This window comes from Leuciscus leuciscus, assembly GCF_965113295.1.
Source record: "Leuciscus leuciscus genome assembly, chromosome: 6".
NCBI lineage: Eukaryota > Metazoa > Chordata > Actinopteri > Cypriniformes > Leuciscidae > Leuciscus > Leuciscus leuciscus.
This window is the reverse complement of record NC_138730.1, coordinates 46,164,889-46,192,496: the sequence shown is the minus strand read 5'-3', so window position 1 is coordinate 46,192,496 and position 27,608 is coordinate 46,164,889. Positions and strand designations below refer to the sequence as shown.

General features: G+C 42.4%; 1 protein-coding gene across 2 annotated transcripts in view; it reads left to right on the top strand.

Annotated features, from left to right (window-relative positions):
• The first annotated feature begins 9,450 nt into the window (after positions 1–9,450).
• The window catches only part of LOC309501053 (GTPase IMAP family member 8-like), a 29,446-nt gene continuing 11,288 nt past the window's right edge, over positions 9,451–27,608 (top strand). The window contains exons 1-6 of one of the 2 annotated variants that reach the window (XM_082173000.1): positions 9,451–9,537; positions 10,887–11,591; positions 12,811–13,515; positions 15,462–16,142; positions 22,473–22,652; positions 23,271–23,699. In XM_082173000.1, coding sequence (XP_082029126.1) covers positions 9,528–9,537; positions 10,887–11,591; positions 12,811–13,515; positions 15,462–16,142; positions 22,473–22,652; positions 23,271–23,542 — 2,553 coding nt within the window. In that variant the 5' untranslated portion in view covers positions 9,451–9,527 and the 3' untranslated portion in view covers positions 23,543–23,699. Of the gene's footprint in view, positions 9,538–10,886; positions 11,592–12,810; positions 13,516–15,461; positions 16,143–22,472; positions 22,653–23,270; positions 23,700–27,608 lie in introns of those variants that run through there. The other variant, XM_082173001.1, reaches the window with a different exon arrangement.

Below are 27,608 nucleotides of genomic sequence, written 5' to 3'. Positions count from 1 at the left end.
CAGAGGATCTTTATTCTTGGTATGGAGCTGGACTCGGTCCAACAGACGGCACGCCTCACATTTCCAATCCTAATCAAACACACCTAAAGCAACCAAATAACGTCTTCAGGATCACTTGAAAATTAAAGGCAGGTGTGTTTGATTAGGGTTGGAGATGAACTGTGCAGGACAGTCGATCGGCAGTTACGGATGTTACGACCCTGGCTCAAGGGAGGCAACATAGAGGAGTCACAAACGTCTATTATAACCAAAATAAGGTTTATTGCAAACAAAATGAAACAGACAAAGAATAATGGTGGCTACTGCTATCCATGCTACTGCTCCAGGCTGCAGTGTGAGAGAGAGAATGGGTGGAGCTAGACAGGGCTTTTAAATGCTGACCAGCAGACCCAGGTAATTAGGGAAATGATGGGAGGAGCTTCCAGGATACCTGCAAAACAGGGCACAGAATAACTTTGGACATAACACCTCCTTCCATAAGTAGGTTGCTCTAAAGCAACCGCTCAGTTAAATGTCACACAAAGTAACACAAAACTAAACTGACTCCATATACGACCTAGACAGGGCATCTGCAAATACATTGTCCTTTCCACGGATGTGCTGGTTGTCCAAATTAAATCCCTGCAAAAATAAACTCCATCGCATTAGCCGGGGGTTGGAGTTTTTCATCCTACTGAGAAAAACAAGAGGGTTATGGTCTGTATAGACCACTAGGGTCTGACAAGAAGAGGTATAAACATCAAAATGAACCAGAGCTAGAATAAGGGCCAAGGCCTCTTTCTCTATAGTAGAATAATACTTCTGATGCATGTCAAACTTCTTAGAAAAATAGCATACAGGATGCTCAACTCCCTCTGAATCCTCTTGGAATAAAACACCCCCAACACCAGCATCACTAGCATCAACAGCTAGTTTAAAAGGCCTATCAAAATCAGGGGCAGCAAGAACAGGAGCACTTACTAACAATGCTTTCAAGTTCTCAAATGCAGATTGACACAAGCTGGACCAAACAAAACGGGACCTTTGGGCTGAGAAGGTTAGTCAAGGGAGCAGCAACGGTAGCAAAGTTCTTACAAAAGCTCCTATAATAGCCTGCCATCCCAAGAAAACGTTTCAGCTCACGCCGAGTCGTTGGCACACCAAAATTCACAATGGCCTCTACTTTAGCGCCGATGGGACAAACCTTTCCATGTCCAACAACCTTGCCCAAGTATGTTACTGTGGCTTGTCCAAATTCACATTTGGCAAGGTTCAAAGTCAAATTTGCAGCAACCAGCCTATGGAACACCTCTTTCAGCTGGAGTACATGCTGAGACCAGGTAGAGCTGTAAATAACCACATCATCAAGATAAGCCTCACAATCTACAACTCCTTTCAACACCGTATTTACCAGACGCTGAAATGTGGCTGGTGCATTCCGCATCCCAAAAGCCATAACCCGATACTGGCAAAAATCATCTGGTGTTACAAAAGCAGATATTTCACAGGCCCTCTGAGTGAGAGGGACCTGCCAGTAACCCTTTAAGAGGTCTAACTTTGTAACAAATGCTGCAGATCCTACTCTGTCAATACAGTCATCTAATCTTGGAAGAGGGTAACAATCAGGCTTGGTTACAAAATTGACTTTGCGAAAGTCAGTGGAAAAACGAGGTGTATGATCTGACTTATCCACAAGCAGACATGGGGAACTCCATGAACTAGCACTAGGTTCAGCAATGCCATGCTGCAGCATATAGTCTACTTCCCTACGTAAAAGCTGACGCTTAACAGGGTTGACTCTGTAAGGAGGTTGCTTAATTGGACCAGCAACACCTACATCAATATCATGATGAAGAACATTGGTGCGTGTAGGCACATCAGAGAAAAGGTCAGGATGTTGGTGAATTACTTCCATGATGTCAAAACGATTTGGAGGGTCCAGGTAAGAAAGATGATCATCTAAGCTAGCCATAATTCTTGAATTTGGCAGCCTACCTTGAGACATTTCTGGATTGACAACAACATCAACATCCTTCTCACCTACATGGATTGGAATATTCAATACAGCAACAGCCTTCACATCTACATGCACAGCCTGATTTCTCTCACAATAGGACTTTAACAGGTTAACATGGCATAAACGTTTTTTACGCTTCCGATCTGGGGTCCTAACCAAATAATCACATTCACCAACCGGGCGCTCAACCACATATGGTCCACTATATTGAGCCTGCAAAGCAGATCCCAGAAGGGGCAAAAGGACTAAAGGCCAATTTATACTTCTGCGTCGAGTGTACGCCGTAGTGTACGTCGTAGGGTACGCACGTAGGCGACGCCGTCGTGAGCATTTATACTTCTGCGAATGTCTGTGTTGCTCTGCAGTTATACCGCCGAAACGCTAGTTGGCGCGGGTGGGTTTTAATGTTCCAGTTCCACTGTGTTTACATTCCTCGCGGCTGTTTTGAGTTTAGGTTTCTACGAGCAATGGCGACTGAAGGAGTCATACAGATGGCTGTATTTCCGCACTTCTTCAAGCAATCTCTCGGTCACTTGGTCTGTTTCCATGGCTCTTCACTGATCTTCGGAATTTAAAAATGGCGGGCGGGCGGTGCAGAGTGCAGAAGATCATTCCGGAAATGCGTAGGAGGAAACGCGATGCTATCCAGCCGACCAATCACAGATCTTGCGGTCCGCGTCGCCGCGACGCGTAGTTACATTTTTGAGGAGGTGCGCGTCAGGGTACGGCGAAGGGTACGACGTATGGTACACGTCAATGCGTATGCTACGCCGTACCTTCTACGCGAACCCGACGCAGAAGTATAAATTGGCCTTAAGACCTTATCACCTGGATTAAACACTCGATGCTTTGCCTTTTTATCATAATACCCCTTCATCCTCCCTTGAGCTCCCTCCAAATTTTGCTTGGCCAGTTCACATGCTTTGTTAAGCTTAGACCGAAAGTTACACACAAAGTCTAAGAGGTTAGTAGGAGAAGGCTGATTTTCCAACCACTTCTCCTTCAAAAGTTTCAGTGGACCCCGCACAGTATGGCCAAACACCAGTTCAGCCGGACTGAAACCAAGGGACTCTTGGGTCACCTCTCTAGCCGCAAAGAGGAGTAAAGGGGTTCCCTCATCCCAATCTCTTTCAAACTCTCTACAGTATGCTCGCAACATCGACTTTAGAGTCTGGTGAAACCTCTCCAGGGCTCCCTGAGACTCTGGATGGTAGGCAGAAGAAAAACAGTGCTGAATAGACAGCTGCTGCAGCACCTGGGAAAACACACAGGACATAAAATTTGACCCCTGATCAGTCTGAACAACTCTTGGAAGACCGAATGTTGTGAAAAACTTAATCATGGCCTTAGAAACTACTGAAGCAGTAATCCTGCGTAAAGGAATAGCTTCAGGAAACCGAGTAGCCGCACACATGATAGTCAGTAAGTACTGGTTACCTGATTTAGTGCGAGGGAGTGGACCAACACAATCAATCAAGATTCGCTCAAAAGGTTCTCCAATAACTGGAATAGGATGTAAAGGCGCAGGGGGAATTTTCTGGTTAGGCTTACCAACAATTTGACACACATGGCAAGTTCTACAGTATTGTGCAACGTCAGATTTGACCCCAGGCCAGACAAAATGCCTCAGCACCCGATCTAAAGTCTTTTTGATGCCCATGTGACCTGCAAGACAATGATCATGAGCCAGTTGCAAGACACCAGAGCGATAAGCCTTAGGAACGATTACCTGAAACACACTACTCCACTCGTCATGACAAGACATCTTAGGAGAAGTCCACTTTCTCATTAACAAGCCATCATTCACAAAGTACCCACAAGAAACAGCAATTACTGCATCTTCAGAAACAGCCTCTTCAAAGAGGGAAACCAAAGTTGTATCTTGTCCTTGTTCCACTTTTAACTCTTCACGAGAGGGGAACACTGTACCAAACCCTAATGTGTCAAAATTTACCATGAAGGTGTCAGACAGCGCAATCTCAGAGTCAGAGGTTTTGGCTAGATCTTTTTCGGGGTTAGACAGTACAATCTCCGAATCACAAGTTTTAGCTTGGTTTTTCTTTGCCCTAGCACGAGTAGTAACACAAACAGAGAACGTATCTGGAAACTGCTTTTCAAGTTCATCTGGGCTTTTAGATGTTACCGGGAAAGGAACCACCTCCGGAGCAGCAAGCACTCTACCACCAGCCAGGTTATTGCCTAAAATGAAAGACACACCTTCAATAGGAATATGAGGACAAAGAGCAACAACAACCTCCCCAGACACCAAAGCGGTTTGGAGGTTAAGAGTATGCATGGGTAAGGACATGTAACTGCCACCAAATCCTTGAACAATAGCATTGGAGCCCAATGCAGACTGGTCATTAAACTGAAGAAAATCCTGGAGAATCAAAGACTGAAAAGCTCCAGAATCTCTCCAGATCTTAATAGGTCGCTTGGCTGTAGGATCAGAAAAGAGAGACAAAACCATCCATAAGGAAAGACGAAGAGCCAACCAACTCTACCTTTCGAGTTGGATGCTCTCTGATATCTGGAATCGCAGCTGTGTTCACAGTTTTAATTAAGGCTACAGGCTTAACAGAATTATGTTTCTTATTCAAGACAGGACAGTCGGCAATAAGATGACCAAGTTTCTTACAATAGAAACATGCCTTATCAAAAGCAACATTTCCAGTAGCCGACTTTCTGGCAAAGGGGACAGAAACTGTGGGAATCTGCTTCACAGTACCAGCTCTATGAAATACAACGCCACCCTTTTGCTCACCCTGCCCTTTATCAAAATCAAGCTTATGCATCAACATAAATTCATCTGCCAACACAGCAGCCTTACAGATAGTAGTCACTTTTTGTTCATTCAAATATGTACGAACAACATCTGGCAAACAATTTTTAAATTCCTCAAGCAAAACTAATTGATGAAGATCTTCCTTCGTTTCTACTTTCAAGGACTTACACCATCTACCAAAAAGGGTCTTCTTTTCTTAGGCAACCTCAACATACGTTTGTTTGTCAAGCTTACTGAGACTTCTAAATCGTTGGCGGTAAGCCTCAGGAACCAGCTCATAAGCTCTCAATATGGCACCTTTAACAACCCCATAGTCCTTGCTTTCCTCAAGACTTAAAGCCGAGTAAGCTTCCTGTGCTTTTCCCACCAAAACACTCTGCAAAAGTAACGTCCAGGCATGCTCAGGCCACTTTGAAATTGTAGCCACACGTTCAAAATGAGGAAAATACTTTTCAACATCCTTCTCCACAAAAGGGGGAACCAATCGAATATTTCTAACTGCATCAAACCCAGCTGACTCAACTTTAGGAGAGCTCACCAGAGAAGCATGCTTGAATTCCAGGTCTTTAAAGGTGCCCTAGAATGGATTATTTTATTATTTTAGAATGTTTCCTGGGGTGCCCTTATAATGTTAGTATGTTTTTTAGATCAAAAGTTGTTATAATTTAGAAATAAAAGGCATATTTCCTAGCCTGATTTCATCCCCTGATTTGAACGCTCTGTTTGAAGGGGCGTGTCTGCTGTGAGACTTCAATGTAAACGGCCACTGCTGTGATTGGCTGACATGCTTGCATATGAAATCTGGCATTCGAGCTATCTGGAAACCTTTTACTATTACAGCTTTTATACGTTTTTACTATTACAGCTATCGGGATTAACGAATCATGAGAAGTTTTTTAAGTATTTAGATCTATTCCCATCACATAAAAGGTTGCAGTGATGACCATTGAGCAGATGACAGCCTGTTGATCGCGTGAATGAAGATCTTATCACTGCAACGCGATTTACTGATGCATAAACAGTGTTGAACGACTTTGAGAGAAAGATTATCTGTCTGAACTTGAACAATTACACATCAGAAATTCACATAACCCACTGGTTCTCCAGAGGCTCGGATGAAGGAGCTAAACAAATATTTTTGTGTTCATTTGTACATCCAAACATTGAGCAACTGCCATGCTTCGTTCGCTCGTTTGCAAGCCACGATGTCTCTCGAGGAAAAAACAATATCGCGCTGGATCTAGATAACACAGTGTAAATTATCGTTAATAAAATCACTACTTACCGCTTGCGGGAATATAACGTTAGTTGAAATCGCCCCCTTCGTCCGTTTGAGACGCCGAGAGAAGCCTGGCTGCTTGATATTGTTCCAGGTTAGAAAAACAGTCCGTGGTGAAATGGGCAGAGCAAACTAACAACTTCGAATTAAACTGTAGCGGTATCCGATTATAGATAGATAGATTAGAGATAGATCTGCCATTTTCCCTATGATCCTTCACCTGCAGAACTTCTGATGATTCGGCTGCGCAGTTTCGCCTGGCCTTGAACATGGGCTGGCATATGCAAATTTTTGGAGGCGTACATATTAATGATCCCGACTGTTGCGTCACAGTTGGTGTTATGTGGAGATTCGCCTGTTTTTCAGGGGTGTTTTTCAAAAACGAGATTTAAATAAGAAAGAGAAAACTATGGTGTTTGAGACTCACTTTATGTCATGTACATGTACTGAACTCTTGTTATTTAACTATGCCAAGATAAATTCAATTTCACATTCTAGGGCACCTTTAAGAAAACGTTCATGTTCTAAATGCATTTGCTTCTCTCTTAGCTGTCTCTCCTTCTGCTTTTCTTCTAGTTGCCGTTCCTGAAAAGCCAATTCTCTCAACCTCAACTCAACAGCACTCTGTGACATTTGAGGTGCCAGTGGATGCACAGACTTGAGGATACCTTGCTCTATTAGGATAGTTTTAATAAACTCCTTAATATTCTCTTTTAAACGTTTCTCACTACTGGCAATCTCAATGTCATAATAACTGGCAAGTTTTAGAAGCTGATCTTTAGTAAGTTGCTCAAGCAACTCTTCCGAAGGTGCACTTACAAAGTCATCAAGCGTTGCCATACTCGATAGCTTTCTTACATCTGAACAAGACTGCACCTGAAGCCTTTACAGAAAGTTTCAACATGAAACCAGTGCGCACCATACACACAACACAAAGTGTCCAATATTACAAAAGCAGCTAAATCACTAATGCTCTCTCTACCTAATGGCTATCAAAACCATAATCACAAAAGTAGGACTAGAACCAACCCATCAAACTACTAATGTAGCACAGAACATTACCCAAACAAATACCACTACCACAATGGAACTTGCTGGCAATCAACTAAGGCAACTACTAACTCAGGGTGAACTAGCCTACACAAAGTCAAGTCACAGTTACTTGACAAACAAAAGCTGCATAACACACAAAGCTAGGATCATGGACACATTACCACAATGGTACCCATAAACTAGAGCACCTCTAACTCACCTAACTTATCAAACTCACCTTCTGATGAGCACTGCAAGCAAGCCCCCCGAGTGCACTGACAACCCTTAAAGCAAACCCCCTGGTACCTGCCTATCATACACTGAAACCTAAGTATCTTCTGAGACGTGCCGGGCTCGAGGCGTCTTTAAAAGCAAAACTTCAGTGAACCTCAGCCATTTGGCCAAGGACCTGAAATGCTTGCCCCCAACAGAGAAACATGTCTCCACCCAGAGTTATCTCAAAAATAAAAAAGGCAAAATAACAAATGAGTGCACAGATGGAAGGACAGATTTCTCTGCCCAGCTAGCACACTCCCTAACTCACCAGGGAGATCACCAAATATTTCAAGTCAACAGCACTCAGACACTATACTCACCAGATACTCATCAGAAGGGAGAACACAGCAGCCTGCAGCTAGCATCGAACAGCACGCCACAAACTAACACCAAATCACACAATCTAGGGGGAAAAAAAACAACAAAACGAGCGCCCAATATGTTACGACCCTGGCTCAAGGGAGGCAACATAGAGGAGTCACAAACGTCTATTATAACCAAAATAAGGTTTATTGCAAACAAAATGAAACAGACAAAGAATAATGGTGGCTACTGCTATCCATGCTACTGCTCCAGGCTGCAGTGTAAGAGAGAGAATGGGTGGAGCTAGACAGGGCTTTTAAATGCTGACCAGCAGACCCAGGTAATTAGTGAAATGATGGGAGGAGCTTCCAGGATACCTGCAAAACAGGGCACAGAATAACTTTGGACATAACAAGCAGGGTTGGGCACCCCTGCCCTAGAACAAGTGTCCAGGCTGTGGTCTCCACAGATGCCTCCAACACCGGCTGGGGGGCCACATACAACGGGCATACAGTAGCAGGGATCTGGACAGGCCCCCAACTGCATTGGCACATCAACTGCCTCGAGGTGCTAGCAGTACACCTTGCTTTGAGATGCCTCAAAACGCCGCTGCTCGGCAAGCATATACTGGTCTGTACGCACAACACTTGGGTACTTGGGACAACACAAAATCCTTGGGTAAGCACGACCTGATCGTCAGGTTCCGGAGGGGCGCGAGGAGATTAAATATGAAAATATGAGTTTTAATGTATATAATTATCGACTGCAGGGAGACTAAATAATCTGTTAATGCGACTGTTAATTATGGAAGCTTGTTTCCGCCACAGAGTGAAAAATAAAAAAGGTAATTGCGACTTTTTAATCTCACAATTCTGACTTTTTTTCTCAGAATTACGTGATATAAAGTTGCAATTGCAGGTTATAGTCAGAATTGCGTGATATAAAGTCACAATTGTGTTCAGTCAAAATTGCGTGATATAAAGTCGCAATTGCGAGAAATATACTTGAAATTCGGAAATTTTTTCTCAGAATTGCATGTTTATATCTCGCAATTCTGACTTTATAATACACAATTGGGAGATATAAAGTCAGAATTGCATGATATAAAGTCAGAATTGCATGATATAAAGTCGCAATTGCGTGTTATAAAGTCAGAATTGTGAGATATAAACTATTCTAAGGTAAAAAAAAAAAAGTCTGTCTTTTTTTCCCTTAGAGTTGGACTTTAACTCTATCTCACAATTCTGAGAAAAGATGTCAGAATTGCGAGATTTAAACTCGCAATTATGTGTTATAAAGTCAGAATTGCGTGATAAGTCGCAATTGCGAGAAAAAAAAGTCAGAATTCTGACTTTATAAGACGCAATTGCGACTTTATTTCACGCAATTCTGACTTTATATCTCGCAATTCTGAGAAATAAAGTCAGAATTGCGAGATGTAAACTCGCAATTGTGAGATAAAAAGTCGCAGTTATCTTTTAAAATGTTTTATTCTGTGGCGGAAACAAGCTTCCATAGTTAATAGTTACTTTTTTTAGCATGATATCTGTTCATTGTGGGATTAAGAGTAGTTTATAGGTTTAAGTTTGCCAGGTGAAGCCACCTTTTAAAATATATGAATTTAAAGATTAGCATTTTTGAAAATTTTGATGACATAATATTTTTGTGCATGTGTAAAATAACCTTGAACATCACCTTTGCACCTTACACACCTACAGCTAGACCCGCCCATGTGCGCCACTGCTCTGAAGCACCTGTATGCAAGTCCAGTCAAAGATAAGATAAACACTAGGCTACTAGAGTGCTGGTAAACCTACATTTACTCTGGTACTCCGACTGAGACAGTGTGAATTAAAATGGACTTATGTAAGCATTTATTATTTTAAAAATGTATCATCTTTTCCTTGTTAATTCATAGTAAATATGACTTTTAATCAAACTCGATGTGTTTAGCCTACTGTTTCTGTGAGACATTGCTACTGCTTTCACTTTCATGTTGGTCTATACAGCTAAATACATTTTGTAAGACAATTAGGGCTTGTTTTGTTCTCCATATAGTGGTTTACTATACATTGGCTTGTCACGGGTTGTGTTTTAGGTTCATTTGCAGAATACAGTCATGTATTTTAAAGTGCGTGGCTGTGCAATTATGCGTGTGTCAGGAGTGTGTGCGCGCGCAAGAGAGAGATTTATTCATTAATTTAGTCCGCCTTTTTACATGTTTCATATTTTTAAAGGATATAGAATTACTGAAAACATGTTATTTTTGCAACAAATGGCAATTTATCCCTGAGTTTTGATGACGGAAATCCTTTTACCTAATCAATACAAAAAAAGAAAAGAAAAAGAAACTGCAAACATCTCTTCTTGAATATAATCTTAAACATCAGCTTTACACCTATAGACACGCCTCATGTTTGTTGCTGTTCTGAAGTCTTTTATAAATGTAAGAAATGAAGCTAGCGCAAGTTCTGCCAGGAAGACTCAATCGTTCGCGTCATTAATTACCTCCTCATCTATCCAATTATATCACTTACTGTAGCTTAAAAGGGCAGCGCTTACACATGTCTGAGTTCGCAGATGCTGTCACTCCAGTACCTCCATCCTCCCCGCCTCCACCAAGATGGGATCTTTCCTCCAACTCCTCTACTCAACCAAGCTGGGTCCTCCCTCTATCAACCCCAACACCATCAGTCAGGCTATCCCTTCCATCCTGAAGACTTCAGATGTCTTTTCCTCCATCCACCCCACCACCACCAGATGGCCCCTTTCCTTACTCCGCCGGGGGGTGAGCGGCGCCCCCGCCTTCGTCTTCAGGCGGGACTCGCAGATTCAGTACCCTCTGAATGCGAGTTATGAACGGGGCCTACGCCAAAGAACCTGATTGCTTGCTGAGCTCCTAAATAAATGTTATTGTTACAGTATTAATTCTCCCGAGTCTTTCTGGTAGAACTCAAAAATGGTCTTTTTTTGGCTTTCTTTCAATGTAGTAAATGAATGTAAATGTAATACAATCATGTATTTGCTGGTGCTAATAGACACCAGTGCATTGAAAATGCTTTCCCCGGTGAGAACGCACACAAGAGAGACATTTATTCATTGGTTTAGAGGGACAATTTAATTTCAGTAACTCCTTTTTCACAAAGAGAGATTATTTAAGAAGATTTAAGATGTCACCCACCTTAAGAAGTGTGTTTGTTCTGTATTTGTTGCAGGTGACGCCCAACATCTCTCAGAGCTCAGGATTGTGTTGATGGGATATAGATATGCTGGTAAGAGTTCAGCTGGAAACACCATCCTGGGCAGAGAGGAGTTTGACTTGAAGAAATCTGCTCAGTGTGTGAAGAGACATGGAGAAGTAGCAGACAGACACATCACTGTCATTGAAGCTCCAGGATGGTGGAGTAATATCTCTGTAGAGGAGAGTCCTGAGTTACTGAAACAGGAGATTTTGCTCAGTGTGTCTCTGTGTCCTCCAGGACCACACGCTGTACTACTGATCATACGTGTGGACACTAGATTTAAAGAGACTGAGAGAAAAGCATTGCAGGAGCATCTGGATCTTCTCAGTAAGAGAGTCTGGAGTCACACTATAGTGCTGTTCACTCATGAAGACTCTCTGTTACACACATCTATAGAGCAGCACATTGAGAGTGAAGGGCCGGATCTCCAGAGGCTGCTGGACAAATGTGGGAACAGGTTTCATGTTCTCAACAATCACAACAGGAGTGACGACACTCAGATCAAGGAGCTGCTGGAGAAGATTGAGGAGACAGTGGCACAAAACAACGGCTGCCATTTTGAAATGGACAGAAAGATTTTACAGGAGATGAAAGAGAGAAGAAGAGCAGAGGAAGAGAGAGCAGAAGAACGAATGAAGAGGACGCAAAAAAGGAGAGAAAACATCAGATCACAGATGAGTGAGTCCATATACTTTATAGTGCAGATACACACTGAGTATATTAAGTAAATCATGAACATGTAACAGTCACAGCAATAATAGCAAGAAACTTCTTGTCATTAACCGCTATTTGTAGAGGCATTCCCAATAGATGGGTTCAAAGCAGCTCACAGTGACGGCCCCTAAAATCTGTTACTGAAGGAAATAAGCACTTTCATTTCTTAAATTATCCTGTTCTTCATGTGTGCTTTTGATAACAGAAATCCCTTTACCTAATCCATAGAAAACAATACAAAAAACAAAAACAAAAACCCTGCAAACATCTTGTCTTGAATATAATCTTAAACATCAGCTTTACACCTATAGACACGCCTCATGTTTGTCTCTGTTCTGAAGCACCAGGAAGTGAGTCCCGTCAAACACACTTTGCAAGTCCATTACTAGTAAAAACTACTAGACTGCTGGAGGAACTATAGTTTATTTGGAGCTGCAACTAAGGCAAAAATATGTCATGTTAAATGGACATTTGTAAGATTAGAAGTTATTTTTATGAGTGAAAAAATGTCAACATGTTCACAGTTTTTGCAAGACACTGCTTTCATATTGGTTTCGTATTTCATATTGGTCAATACAGATACGATTTTGGATCTGTTTATGCCAATTTAGGCTGTTTTTCCCCCATAAAGTCTTTTATAAATATAAGCTATCACAGATGGTCTTTTTTGGCTTTCTTTCCATCTTGTAAATGAATGTAAATGTAATACAGTCATGTATTTGCTGGTGCTAATAGCCACCAGTGCATTGATAATGCTTTCCCAGGTGAGAACACACACAAGAGAGAGAGATTTATTCATTGGTTTAGAGGAATAATTTAGCCTAATTATTTTTTAAAGAATATACTTTCTGAAAACATTATTCTGAAGCCATTTGGAATTTAGTCTTGCTTAATCTGTGTGTTCTGTGATCTGATGTTTTGTCTGCAGATCATTGAAATTAAGCTATTTTCTTTTTCTTCAGAATTATTCTCCATCGATAACCTTTGTTCAATTCTGATTTAAGAGTTTAATTAATGTGAGATACACTTATATGTCATTTTTAATCAATAATGTGTAGTTTGACACTCATACAGATAAGGTGAACCTTATTTCAGGAACCCCTTTTTCACAAAGAGAGATTATTTAAGAAGATTTAAGATGTCACCCACCTTAAGAAGTGTGTTTGTTCTGTATTTGTTGCAGGTGACGCCCAACATCTCTCAGAGCTCAGGATTGTGTTGATGGGATATAGATATGCTGGTAAGAGTTCAGCTGGAAACACCATCCTGGGCAGAGAGGAGTTTGACTTGAAGAAATCTGCTCAGTGTGTAAAGAGACATGGAGAAGTAGCAGACAGACACATCACTGTCATTGAAGCTCCAGGATGGCGGGGGAATTACCCTGTAGAGTTCAGTCCTGAGTTACTGAAACAGGAGATTTTGCTCAGTGTGTCTCTGTGTCCTCCAGGACCACACGCTGTACTACTGATCATACATGTGGACGCTAGATTTAAAGAGACTGAGAGAAAAGCATTGCAGGAGCATCTGGATCTTCTCGGTGAGAGAGTCTGGAGTCACACTATAGTGCTGTTCACTCGTGGAGACTCTCTGTTAGACACATCTATAGAGCAGCACATTGAGAGTGAAGGGCCGGATCTCCAGTGGCTGCTGGACAAATGTGGGAACAGGTTTCATGTTCTCAACAATCACAACAGGAGTGACGACACTCAGATCAAGGAGCTGCTGGAGAAGATTGAGGAGACAGTGGCACAAAACAACGGCTGCCATTTTGAAATAGACAGAAAGATTTTACAGGAGATGAAAGAGAGAAGAAGAGCAGAGGAAGAGAGAGCAGAAGAACGAATGAAGAGGATGCAAAAAAGGAGAGAAAACATCAGATCACAGATGAGTGAGTCCATATACTTTATAGTGCAGATACACACTGAGTATATTAAGTAAATCATGAAAATCTAACAGTCACAGCAATAATAGCAAGAAACTTCTCATCATTAAAGGTGCCCTAGAATTTGGAATTGAATTTATCTTGGCATAGTTAAATAACAAGAGTTCAGTACATGGACATGACATACAGTGAGTCTCAAACACCATTGTTTTCTCCTTCTTATTTAAATCTCGTTTTTGAAAAACACCCCTGAAAAATAGGCGAATCTCCACATAACACCGACTGTGACGCAACAGTCGGGATCATTAATATGTACGCCTCCAAAAATTTGCATATGCCAGCCCATGTTCAAGGCCAGGCGGAACTGCGCAGCCGAATCATCGTCCGAATCATTTTTCTTCGAGAGACATCATGGCTTGCTAACGAGCGAAGCATGGCAGTTGCTCAGAGTTTGGATGTACAAATGAACACAAAGGTATTTTTTTAGTTCCTTCATCTGAGCCTCTGAAGAACCAGTGGGTTATGTGAATGTCTGATGTGTAATTGTTCAAGTTCAGACAGATAATCTTTCTCTCAGAGTCGTTCAATACTGTTTATGCATCAGTAAATCAAGCCAGTGACTAAACGATCAACTTCACATCGTTTCTCTTAGTAGGATGAAAATAATCTTACTTAAACTGTGATTAATATATATACAGAAAGCGATCAAAGAACAATCCCTTTCCAGTCGCCCAAGCTGTCAATCACACAGCGCAAGTTTATCTGGACACTTGCCAAAACTCGTTATGAAATCAATGACGCTGTAACGCTGCACAACAAAGCTTTTACTGTACTTACCTCATGTTTGCATTGGTGAAATCATTAGTGAGAGTGCAGAAACTGCGTTGCAATGATAAGATCTTCATTCACGTGATCAACAGGCTTACACTTAAGTCTCACACAGACACGCCCCTTCAAACAGAGTGTTCAGATCAGAGGCTAAAATCAGGCTAGGAAAAATGCCTTTTATTTCTAAATTATAACAAATTTTGATCTAAAACACATACTAACATTATAGGGGCACCCCAAGAAACATTCTAAAATAATAAAATAATCCATGCAATGGCACCTTTAACCGCTATTTGTAGAGGCATTCCCAATAGATGGGTTCAAAGCAGCTCACAGTGACGGCCCCTAAAATCTGTTACTGAAGGAAATAAGCGCTTTCATTTCTTAAACAATCCTGTTATTCATTTGTGCTTTTGATAATGGAAATCCCTTTACCTAATCCATAGAAAACAATACAAAAATAAATAAATAAATGAAAGAAAACTGCAAAGATCTCGTCTTGAATATAATCTTAAACATCAGCTTTACACCTATAGACACGCCTCATGTTTGTCGCTGTTCTGAAGCACCAGGAAGTGAGTCCCGTCAAACACACTTTGAAAGTCCATTACAAGTAAAAACTACTAGACTGCTGGAGGAACTATATTTTATTTGGAGCTCCAAATAAGGCAAAAATATGTCATGTAAAATGGACATTTGTAAGATTAGGAGCTATTTTTATGAAAGAAGAAATGTCAACATATTTTGAGAAAAACTTTTACTTCTTTCATATTGGTCAATACAGATGAGATTTTGGATCTGTTTATGCCAATTTAGGCTGGTTTTTTTGTTTGTTTTTTAAAGTCTTTTATAAATATAAGCAATCACAAATGGTCTTTTTTGGCTTTCTTTCCATGTAGTAAATGAATGTAAATGTAATACAGTCATGAATTTGCTGGTGCTAATAGCCACCAGTGCATTGATAATGCTTTCCCAGATGAGAACACACACAAGAGAGAGATTTATTCATTGGTTTAGAGGGACAATTTAATTTCAGTAGCTCCTTTTTCACAAAGAAAGATTATTTAAGAAGATTTAAGATGTCACCCACCTTAAGAAGTGTGTTTGTTCTGTATTTGTTGCAGGTGACGCCCAACATCTCTCAGAGCTCAGGATTGTGTTGATGGGATATAGAAGAGCTGGTAAGAGTTCAGCTGGAAACACCATCCTGGGCAGAGAGGAGTTTGACTTGAAGAAATCTGCTCAGTGTGTGAAGAGACATGGAGAAGTAGCAGACAGACACATCACTGTCATTGAAGCTCCAGGATGGTGGTTTAATATCTCTATAGAGGAGAGTCCTGAGTTACTGAAACAGGAGATTTTGCTCAGTGTGTCTCTGTGTCCTCCAGGACCACACGCTGTACTACTGATCATACGTGTGGACACTAGATTTAAAGAGACTGAGAGAAAAGCATTGCAGGAGCATCTGGATCTTCTCAGTGAGAGAGTCTGGAGTCACACTATAGTGCTGTTCACTGGTGGAGACTCTCTGTTAGACACATCTATAGAGCAGCACATTGAGAGTGAAGGGCCGGATCTCCAGCGGCTTCTGGACAAATGTGGGAACAGGTTTCATGTTCTCAACAATCGCAACAGGAATGACGACACTCAGATCAAGGAGCTGCTGGAGAAGATTGAGGAGACAGTGGCACAAAACAACGGCTGCCATTTTGAAATAGACAGAAAGTGTTTACAAGAGAAGGATGGTAGAAATAAAACAGAAGAGCACCTGGACAAATGGAGAGAGGAATCCAGATCACAGACTAGTGAGTGACATCATAAACTTTTATGAATATTATCTACATATAGTCTCAGATGTGTTTCTTCCTCATTGTTCTAGACTATGGGCCTAATTTTTAAAACGTCTGAATGCACAGAATTGATCTTATAGTGTGTGTACTTTAAAATCCATTACAACATTTATGTTTATAAAAATGGTCTTTGACGTGGAAAAGTGCTTTTTGCCACATCAGGGTTTAAGCAGACATACACTCTTTTCCTTTTGACAGAGAGTCTGAGTACTGCAGGTATTTGGAAATCTAAGCAATTCTTGCCACTCTTTATTCTTAAGTAAAAGATTTGGACGTTGACTGGTGCTCTTTTACATGTTAATGACATTAATAAGGTGACGTTTACAATGCAGAAATCGGAAACCATTCTGCTGCACACAATTCCAAAATCATTTGCGATTTATAAATTTCACATCTGGAAGAGAGGCATATGCATGTTTTTTGTGTCATGTACACCCATTGGAGAAATTATCGTAAGATCAAATGTAGGAAGGTTTCTACACATTTCCAAATGTTGGAAAGTTTAAAATCTGGTTACATAGCAACTTCAAAGTTTACAAGGCCTGTATTCTCAGCACTCTCCTGTACGGCAGCGAAACTTGGTGCACCTACCGCAGACATGAACACGGCCTGAACACCTTTCACTTTCGCTGTCTGCGCTCAATTATTGGCATAACTTGGAAGGACCATGTTCCAAATTCGGCTATCCTTTCCACGACCAAAAGCACAGACCTCTACACTATGTTGCGCACCCGCCGCTTACGCTGGGCTGGCCACACCTACCGCATGGATGAAAACCGATTACCAAAAGCAATTTTGTATGGCGAAATTGCTGATGCCCCTCGCCCAGTCGGCCGGCCGAAGCTCCGCTACAAGGATGTCCTGAAGCGTGACCTTTAGTCGTTCGGCTTTCCAAGTGAAACCTTGGAAATGCTTGCTGGTGACTGAGCAATGTGGCAGGCCACCATAAGATCTGGTGCCAAAAGATCTTGCCAGCAGTACACAGACTTCCTTAACAGTAGAAGACTGAAGCGCCTTGCCAATCGTCGTCCTCAACGTTAAGGGCTGAATTAATGAATGAAAAATCTGCAGCATCTGAACCTTTCTTTGAGGAGATTCAGGTTCAGGATGTTGACTATTCCCACCATTGTGAGTCAAATCAGGTCCGAGGACACATACTTCCACATATCCATCATTCCTTCTCACAGGAAGTTCCTGAGGTTCGCTTTTGGGGGCAAAGCTTTCCAATATCCGGTTTACCAAATGCATGGATGCAGATCTGGCCCTGCTGAGGCTCCAGGACATCTATGTATTGAACTATACATGGTTGATACTGGCTGATACTAGTGATACTGACACTATACTACTGGCTGATACTGGCCTAGTCTCAGGAGATGCCAGTTCGGTTCTTGGCCATATAAAGTACCTGGTGTTGAAACTCAACACAAAAAAAGAGCATGTTAACACCTGCCCAGAGAACCACCTTCCTGGGCGTGGTATGGGCCTTGACTATGATGCGGCACAATTGTCTCCCACACGTATCGAGACCATCCTGGCCACGGTGTCTGGGATAAAGCTAGGCCATGCCATCACTGTAAAGTGATGGTCCCACTGAAATTCTTTCAGAGGCTCCTGGGGCATATGGCAGCGGCAGCAGCGGTAACTCCGCTCGGGCTGCTCCATATGAGACCGCTTCAGCACTGGCTTCAAGGCCGAGTCCCGAGATGGGCGTGGCATCACGGCACTCACCGGGTGACAATCACACCGGCGTGCCGCCAGACCTTTAGCCCGTGGCCAGACCCCTCGTTTCTTCGGGCAGGAGTCCCCTTGGAACAGGTGTCCAGGCTTGCTCTGGTATTCACAGATTCCTCTGCCACCGGCTGGGGTGCCACATACAACGGGCATGCAGTGTCAGGGGTGTGGACGGGCCCCCAACTGCATTGGCACATCAACTGCCTCGAGTTGCTAGCAGTACGTCTCGCTCTGAGCCGCTTAAAGAGGCCGCTACAGGGCAGAGACGTGCTGGTCCGTACGGACAACACTACAACCGTTGCGTACATCAACCGTCAAGGTGGTCTACGCTCCCGTCGCATGTCGCAACTCGCCTGCCATCTCCTCCTCTGGAGTCAGAAGCATCTGAGGTCGCTTCGAGCCATGTATGTCCCCGGTGTGCTCCCGGGAGAATGCCGACTTCACCCCCAGGTGGTTCAGCTGATCTGGAGAGAGTTCGGGGAGGCTCAGGTAGACCTGTTTGCCTCCTCAGAGACCTCCCACTGCCAGTTGTTTTACTCCCTGACCGAGGGAACACTCGGCACGGACGCACTGGCACACAGCTGGCCCAGGGGCCTCCGCAAATATGTATTTCCCCCAGTGACCCTACTTGCACAGACCCTGTGCAAAGTCAGGGAGGACGTGGAGCAGGCCCTTCTGGTGGCTCCCTATTGGCCCACCCGGACTTGGTTCCCAGAACTCATGCTCCTCGTGACAGTCCCTCCCTGGCCCATTCCTCTGAGGAAGGATCTTCTGACTCAGAGACGGGGCACCCTATGGCACCCACGTCCGGACCTCTGGAAACTCCATGTCTGGTCCCTGGACGGGACGCGGAGGTTCTAGGTGACTTACCCCCAGAGGTACTTAACACCATCACTTCTGCGCGAGCGCCGTCTACGAGACGTGCGTACGCCTTGAAGTGGAACCTGTTCGTCGAGTGGTGTTCCTCTCGCAGAGAGGACCCCTGAAGATCAATCAATCAATCAATCAACATTTATTTATATAGCACTATTCAACAACCTACAGGTATCCAAAGTGCTTTACATCAAGGGATAAAAACAACACAAAACAACTTAGAATAATAAAAAAAAAAAAAAAAAAAAAAAATAAATAAATAAATAAATAAAATAAAATAAAATAAAAAAATCAGCTCCGACAACAAAATGTCTCACCACTACTGGGTATTGAATGCCATTCTAAAAAGGTATGTTTTAAGTTTAGACCTAAAAGTAGTTTCCTCTGTAATTATACGAATAACAGGCGGTAATTTGTTCCAGAGTCTTGGTGCAGCAACTCCGAACGCCTGATCACCCCACCGTTTATATCGGTGATATCGGTTTATATCGTTTACCGTTTATATCGGTTTAAGATGTTCAATTGGGTCAGTGCTTTCTTTCTTGCAGCAAGGGTTGGAGCGAAGGCTGTCTCCCTCCACCCTTAAAGTACATGCTGCCGCTATTTCAGCATATCATGACCACATAGATGGTAAAACAGTTGGAAAGCACGACCTGGTCGTCAGGTTCCTTAGGGGGGGCGAGACGTTTAAATCCTCCTCGTACCCCCTTCATACCCTCTTGGGACCTTTCCCTGGTGCTCCGAGCACTTCAGGATGCTCCCTTTGAGCCCTTGCAGTCAGCATACTTAAAGCTTCTCTCCTTGAAGACTTTGCTGCTGATTGCACTGGCCTCGATCAAGAGGGTAGGGGACCTGCAAGCATTTTCGGTCGACGAATCATGCCTAGAGTTCGGGCCGGGTGACAACCATGTTGTACTGAGACCCCGGCCTGGCTATGGGCCCAAGGTTCCTACCACTCCTTTTAGAGATCAGGTAGTGAACCTGCAAGTGTTGCCCCTGGAGTAGGCAGACCCAGCCCTGGCTTTGTTCTGTCACATTCGCGCTCTGCGTATGTACGTGGACAGAACTCAAAGCATCAGGACCTCAGACCAGCTCTTTGTCTGTTACGGAGGCCAGCAGAAGGGAAAGGCTGTCTCCAAGCAGAGGATGGCCCATTGGATAGTGGATGCCATCGCCTTGGCTTACCAAGCTCAAGGCGTGCCCTGCCTGCTCAGGTTGCATGCACACTCCACGAGAGGCGTTGCATCCTCCTGGGTGCTGGCACGTGACTCCTCGCTAACAGATATATGTAGAGTCAGGCTTGGCGACACCTAATAGGTTTGCTAGATACTATAGCCTACGTGTAGAGCCCGTGTCCTCCCGTGTTCTCACCCTAAATGGGTAGAAGCACTGAGAGTACCGGCTCTGTCGGCTTGCTGCACCCTACTGTGCATCCTTATTTCTCCAGAGTCAAACCTGTTGAGTTCTCCAACACCCTCGGCCCGGACATGGCGGAGCGTCCGGGGCCAGGCCTTTATCCGCTGAATCCTTGAGAACTGGGTCTAGGCTGAGTCCCACATGGTTTACCCTACGGGGATCCCATGTGTGTATATTCTCCACGGCTGCTCCTAACGGAAACCCGTGTCTTTCCCTTGGGCTAAGTCACCCACTATTCATATGCAGTACAACACTCGGGTTAGTCCATATGTCTATTCCCAGATAACTCTCCTTAAGAATGTGGCTCCTGCAGCGTTCCCCTCCCTCAGATCGGGCATGCTTTACCAGTGTTATCCAATAATCTCACTGTGTGGGTTATCACGGAACAACAGTGACGGATACTCTCGGTGTAAGCCCTCTCCTATCGTCCTTCCAGGCAAGAAGGTGTGGAGGCTTACACAGGGCGCTGGATGGGGTGCAGCAGCTGTAGCGCTTTGGTAGGGATTCCTATTCGCCGGTCACCGACGTACGTCATAGTGACCGAACGATAGGGAACGTCTCGGTTACATATGGTAACCCTCATTCCCTGATGGTGCCACATCTGACGCTACCCGTCGGGGCGACCATCTTTTCAGGCTTGGCTCCCCAGCAAAAAACTGAAGTGCAATCATCACCAGCTGCTTATTATACCCGCGCTGCGAGGCTGCACAGCTGATGCAAATGATTGCACGCCAATGTGTATTGGCTTGTTTTAGTTTCACTCGAAGTAGATTGGCCTCTCTAGCGAGATTCGTCGGTCACCGACGTACGTCTTTGTTCCCTCCCTCAGGGAACAAGGGTTACCATATGTAACCGAGACGCTCTCTCTTTGCGGGTGTGAGAAACGCGATGGCGAGTCACGCACCTTCACACTAGAGTTTACGGTACGACAAATACAGGTACGCTGAGCTGAATTTGAAATACTAGTACAGATCGCTTGACATAGTGAAACTCTCAAGCGCTCAGTCAGTGTTCAGCGAGTGAAAATATATCTATGCTAAACTTATACTTAGCATCTAAAGGGGGTCGCACACCAGACGCGCAGCGCCACGTCTTTTAAATTCGAACACATTATTCTCTATGAGTGTGCACACACCAGCGGCGCCTTTCGGCGTCTGTCCGCGGTGCCCAGCACCGGCTCAGGACCTTGTTCAAAATCCTGCCGCGCCACAGAGCGCCATTTACATTGTTTTACATTAAATGTACATTTATTTGTCTCAAATCGTCGTTAATGTATATACTGACTTCACCCTGTTCTCCAATATACATTTAGTTTTACATTCATTCACAGAAATCAGCTGCGTGGATGAAAACTGCTGATGTTATCGGATTTTCAGGTGATATTCTTAATTCATTCAGTTAACGGACGCTCTGAGGTAAAGTGTTCAGACTGCAGACTTAGCAACGATTGTATTTAATTGTACAGTACAATCATAACATAGTACAGGCATTATCTTAATTTCATAATGTCCTTAAACATAACAATATTGCTGGCCATAAACTGAGAAAGTGTGCGTTCGGTGTGCGATACCTCGAGTTGTCCTAGACGTTACGCAGTGCGGCGCATCCGGTGTGCGACCCCCTTAACACACACACTGCCAAGTGAAATCTAAGAATTTATTAGCCAATGGCTATTCTATTACCAAGACTGCATTTTACCTTCCTGATACTGACCAGGTTCAACAAGTATGGGGTCTCTGAGGAACAAGTGGACGTTTCTAAATTTGTGGGTGTTTTCAAACTGGTGGGTGTTTATAAATCATGCATTGAAAATTATGCCCTTCACCCAACCCCACCCCTAAACCCTACCCACACTGTGACGTGAGCAAATCAGGGAACACGGACGAAAACGCCCCTCTGTTTATGGCCTCACCCACTGATCTGGTAGCTCCTATTACTGTCCTGCAGAGACCTATACTTGGGTTCAACCCTGTTTAGCTTCATTAGGAAACCAGGCAAAAGCTGCAGGGTCAAACAACATTGAACATTGTAATCATATACATAATGTTCTGTTTCTGTGTGGACCAAATTTCTGCAATGAAGTGAATCCTCCTTCCCTGACCCATTTAGAGTTGACAAAGTTGACCATCTGAATTAATTACAATCACATGAACTGATGAATGTATTCCTTCAATGCCATGTCAGTTGCTTTGGATAAAAGTGTCTATCAAATGCATTCATGTTGTAAATGTTCTACTGATCTGCTCTCTGCTTTCATTATTATAGTGAGTGGAGATGATGGATCTGATTCATGGTCTGTGGGAAGTTCTGCTTATGGTTCATTCAGATCACGATCAGGAGCAGACCCAATTTTCGGTTCATCACATTCCAGAGATTCATCTCACACAAGTTACGAGTCAGGGGCCATAAAACGGTATAACAGCATGGAATGGCCACCACTAAACAGTGAGTGTCTTGTTTTATTTAGCACTTTCAGTACATGTTGGTCTCCCTGTGACCTTCTTTACAGCATTAGAGCTCATGTTTTCCATGAATACCATCTGTTTTGTTGTGAAAATATAATATTTAGTCTACATTGTCGTAAATTTGTCACCACATATTTTCCCCCATAATAAAATGTGGACCCTTTCTAGCCTACATCTCCTTTCATTTTCTCAATTTTTGATAATTGAATTTATGACAATAAATGCAAACCTTATATGAAATAAAATAAAAAAGCACATATCATTTTTAGTTTGATCTTCTTAGGTTGATGATCAACATTTTCTGGAGTTTAAGCACCTGTTTATACTGATCATTTCTTCTTCTCTATACATTCATATGGTCAACTTTTAATGCTTGCATTAAGTAGCAATCAGGCTTGTGATAAAGATATTTCATAGATTTTTGATATTTCATAGGGACAAATCATGTAAAATACCATCAGATTAATAGGCCTAAAGTATTTGTATAATGTTTTAATGATTACCAATAGACTGCGTTATTTTTAGGAACATATTGAAAGTTATTATTGTTTTATAAGAGTTTCAAACCTTTTACTGATTTTAAATGTTTTTCCCCCAGTGAGTGGAGAAGACCGGTCGGACACATTGTCTGCGGGAAGTTCTGCTTACAGTTCATTCAGATCACGATCAGGAGCAGACAGCGATTCTGTTTTTAGCTCATCACGCTCAAAAGTCTCATCTCACAGCTCAGGATTCGGGTCTTTGCGATCCATCCCGGAGTCTGTGGAACATTCAGGAACCAGACGAGCACTTGGTGTGACCATGATCTCAAAACTTTTCCCAAGAAGATCAAAGCAGAATGATAAGCATGAAGACACTAAGAAAACTTGAATTATATCAAATTAATGAAAGAGAAATTGTGTCTTTATAATGTTGACATTTATAATTTTGACGACATAATATTGTTGAGTGGAGATGTATAAACATAAATCATATTGATATGTAATTAACATTAAGGCCAACATTAAGAATCTGCCTATTTCATTTCTTATTAAATAATCTGCCAGATTACGCCCAATGCTAAATTTATCTGTCGCTGAAAAGCTGATTAATTCATTTGTGGTCTCACGGCTGGATCACTGTAATGCAGTTTTAACTGGAGTTTCTAAAACCACAATTAATAAATTGCAATATGTTCAAAATTCTGCTGCCCGGATCCTGACGGGAGCTATGAAATTTGACCATATTACTCCAGTTCTGAAGTCTTTACACTGGCTCCCGGTCAGGTTCCGTGTTGATTTTAAGATCATGATGTTGACATACAAGGCATTACACGGCTTAGCTCCGCAATACTTATCTGGTTTATTAACCATTTATACTAGTTAATCGTCAACTGCGCTCCTCACAGTGTAATCTGTTAACTGTTCCACAAACACACCTAAAATCCATGGGCGACAGGGCTTTTTCTGTCTATGCTCCTACACTTTGGAACTCTCTCCCCCCTGAACTTAGGGAAGCACAGACTTTTGGCATTTTTAAAGCTCTTCTCAAAACACATTTTTTTAAACTTGCATTTGAATGCTGATGTCTTTTTGTGATCGTTTTATAGTTATTTTTATTATTAATGTTGCTGCTTTTGTTTTTATTTACTTTTACTTGTTGTATTTTACGGTGGATTGTGATTTTATGTACAGCGCTTTGAAAAGCTGCTTTTAAAGGCGCTCTATAAAATAAAGTTTATTATTATTATTATTATTATTATTAATGATCTAAGCGCATGGTCTAAAGCGCAGGATGCAAAATGTCCAAATCCACTTTTGCTAGTTTAAAGACGGGAAAAATGGTCAGCAGTCCCGGCACATGGTCTAAAAGCGTTGTCCCTATTCTCCTAATGTGTAATGGGTGTGTTTTGGGTGTAATGTGCAAAAAAACAGAGTGTAATTTCCCATTCCCTTTAAAAGCCAGTTGCGCTCGCGCCAGGGCGGATTCACTATTTACATGATGCAATTTGCAAACAGAAAGACTGAACGCTTCTCCAGAGCGCAAACGGATCTGCTTGTGCGCGAGATTAAAGGTTAAAGCGAGACCATCTACGGGACAAGCTGGATTCCACCATATCTTTATGTACACAATATTAATCTTTGACATTGCAATCCTTTTATTTTTATTTGCCATGTTTGTGTGCTGCTGCGCGTCCCTGTGTGTAATAAGCAGAGTGTATGCGCATTGTGGACCCGCCTATAAGCTCATATTACTAATGGGCTCTTTAAATAACAAAAAAAATATTGGGCCATTGACTTTAGACCAGGTTTCAGTTGGTCAATGTCTCAGTCTATTTCGGTTCCTCAAAATAGCAAAGCGCCAACAATGACCCAGAACACACGTTCTCAGACCAGCAGCCCATGGGCCACAGATGGGCCACAGATGGGCACAAATGCATTTGCTATTTAAACAACATTGCATTGCGCCGGGTGTATGATAGGACCCTGAGTGTTTTTTTTATTATTTTGTCAAAAATTGGTGTTTATTTTTTAACTTTCTTTATAAATCCTTTCATTTTTAATCCCAGATGTATGTGTGTATATATTTATATATAGGCACAGAATCAGAAGCGCTGTTCCAATGCTATTTGCTAAGGGGTAATTAAATGTAACAAATCATGTAAAATAGTATCATCTTTCAAAAATGTCTGTCAAAATGTATAATGTACAGCACATATTGAATGATGTTCACTAACCCGGTAAAATGTTCAATTGGATCTGTTTTTTTTCTTCTTTAGCAGTGTAGCTGACTGAGTGTTTATGTCAGAATGTTTTTTTTTAAACCACAACCTTCTTGGGGCTGCTTTGACCGATACAACCCTCTAATGTCAGAATGTTTATTTTTAAACCACAACCTTCTAAAAATTATATATTTAACGATATCTTTAGCATTTCGATATCTTTAGCACAGTCATTTGAAATGACTGTGATGAAGGGGGTAAACTAACGCCTCTGTTCACAGCTTTGTTACCTCACAATGTTCTGTATTTCCTTTTCACCCTCTAGTATTCTTATTTCTAAGAGCAGTTACAGTGCTTTTCACTAATTTGATAATTTATCATCCTAACACTCAGGAACAGAGACTTTTCACATGTTGCATTCCAATTCACAGGGTCCCTACTCACTGAGCAGGGGATATCTGTCAATGTTCACTTCACTTGACAAAAAATAATTTGTTATACCCGATACTTCTAAATTAAGTGATATAGTAAATGTGTGTTGTTCAATTGAGTCTTCTGTCTCTGCCTCTTTTCCGTAGTCTGCTACACTGGCTACTGTACAGTCTTATCTCCTTGATCCGGTGCCGAGAGTGAGAAACTGAGAGCTCTGATCCCGCCTCATGCTTAATTGAGAGAGCTTGGAGGTTTGCTGGCCCTGTCACTTCCGATAACTCAAGCTGGCCAATCTCAGACTCTGAAGTCCTGCCCATCTCTCTTTCTCTACCTCAGGGGGTGTTCTTTGGTGTAGGCACACTCAGTAGGACCCATATATGGTCTTCGACAGCTGGGGTCCAGATGCTCCCTTGCTAAATGTGTACGACAGGTCCTATCAGTCCTATTTTTGATGGAGGGCAGCATCTCTCAATACACCTTCAATCTTCCTTATGGGTACCTTGATACAGGGCAACTGAATTCTATATTTCTTTGCACTGCACTTACTCGTGCCCGTGGCAAGACACCTGTCGAGTTTGAAATCCATCGGACTAACGGTTCGAGAGATATGCGGTTAACAGACAGTCACACAGACAGACAGACACACACACAGACAGACAGACGTTTCTGTAATTTATAGATAGATGCTGGAGATGTTGATAAATTACTAGAGACTGACATGTTTGACTTGTCAAAAATGTTACATTCAGCTGTTGCAAATTTGTTGACTTCTGAAAATCAACTCTTTTTTTTAACCAGGAAACGAGTGATTTTTTTCATTTGTAATCAGACAGATCTAAAGTTATATTTAAAATCAGTATATATTTAAAATCAGTATCCTGAAAAAGAACAATCTGGATAAGACCATATTAAGCAACTATAGACCGATCTCAAATCTTCCTTTCATAGGCAAGATCATTGAAAAAGTTGTCTTCAATCAGCTGAACAAATTCTTATGCACGAATGGATACTTTGACAATTTTCAATCTGGTTTCCGACCGCACCACAGCACAGAGACAGCGCTCATAAAGATAATAAACGATATTCGCTTAAATACTGATTCAGGAAAATTATCAGTGCTGGTACTACTCGACCTCAGTGCTGCATTTGACACTGTCGATCATAACATACTTCTTGACAGGCTGGAAAACTGGGTGGGGCTTTCTGGGATAGTCCTAAAATGGTTCAGGTCATACTTAGATGGGAGAGGTTATTATGTTAGTATAGGAGACCATAAGTCTGAGTGGACATCCATGACATGCGGAGTCCCTCAAGGCTCAATTCTTGCGCCACTCCTGTTCAACCTGTATATGCTCCCAATGAGCCAAATAATAAGAAAGAACCAAATTGCTTACCACAGCTATGCAGACGACACACAGCTGTACTTGGGGCTGTATCGCCTAACGATTACAGCCCCATTGACTCCCTGTGCCGATGCATTGATGAAGTCAACAGTTGGATGTGTCAAAACTTTCTTCAGTTAAACAAAGACAAAACTGAAGTCATTACGTTTGGAAACAAAGATGAAGTTCTCAAGGTGAACGGATACCTTCACTCTAGGGGCCCTATTTTAACGATCTAAAACGCAAGTATCAAGCGCAAAGCGCAAGTAACTTTGTGGGCGGGTCTTGGGCGCTGTTGCTATTTTCCCAGCGGGATAAATGACTCTTGCGCCAGGCGCAAATCTAAAATGGGTTGGTCTGAAGTAGCTTCATTATTCATAGGTGTGGTTTGGGCGTAACGTGAAATAAACCAATCAGACCG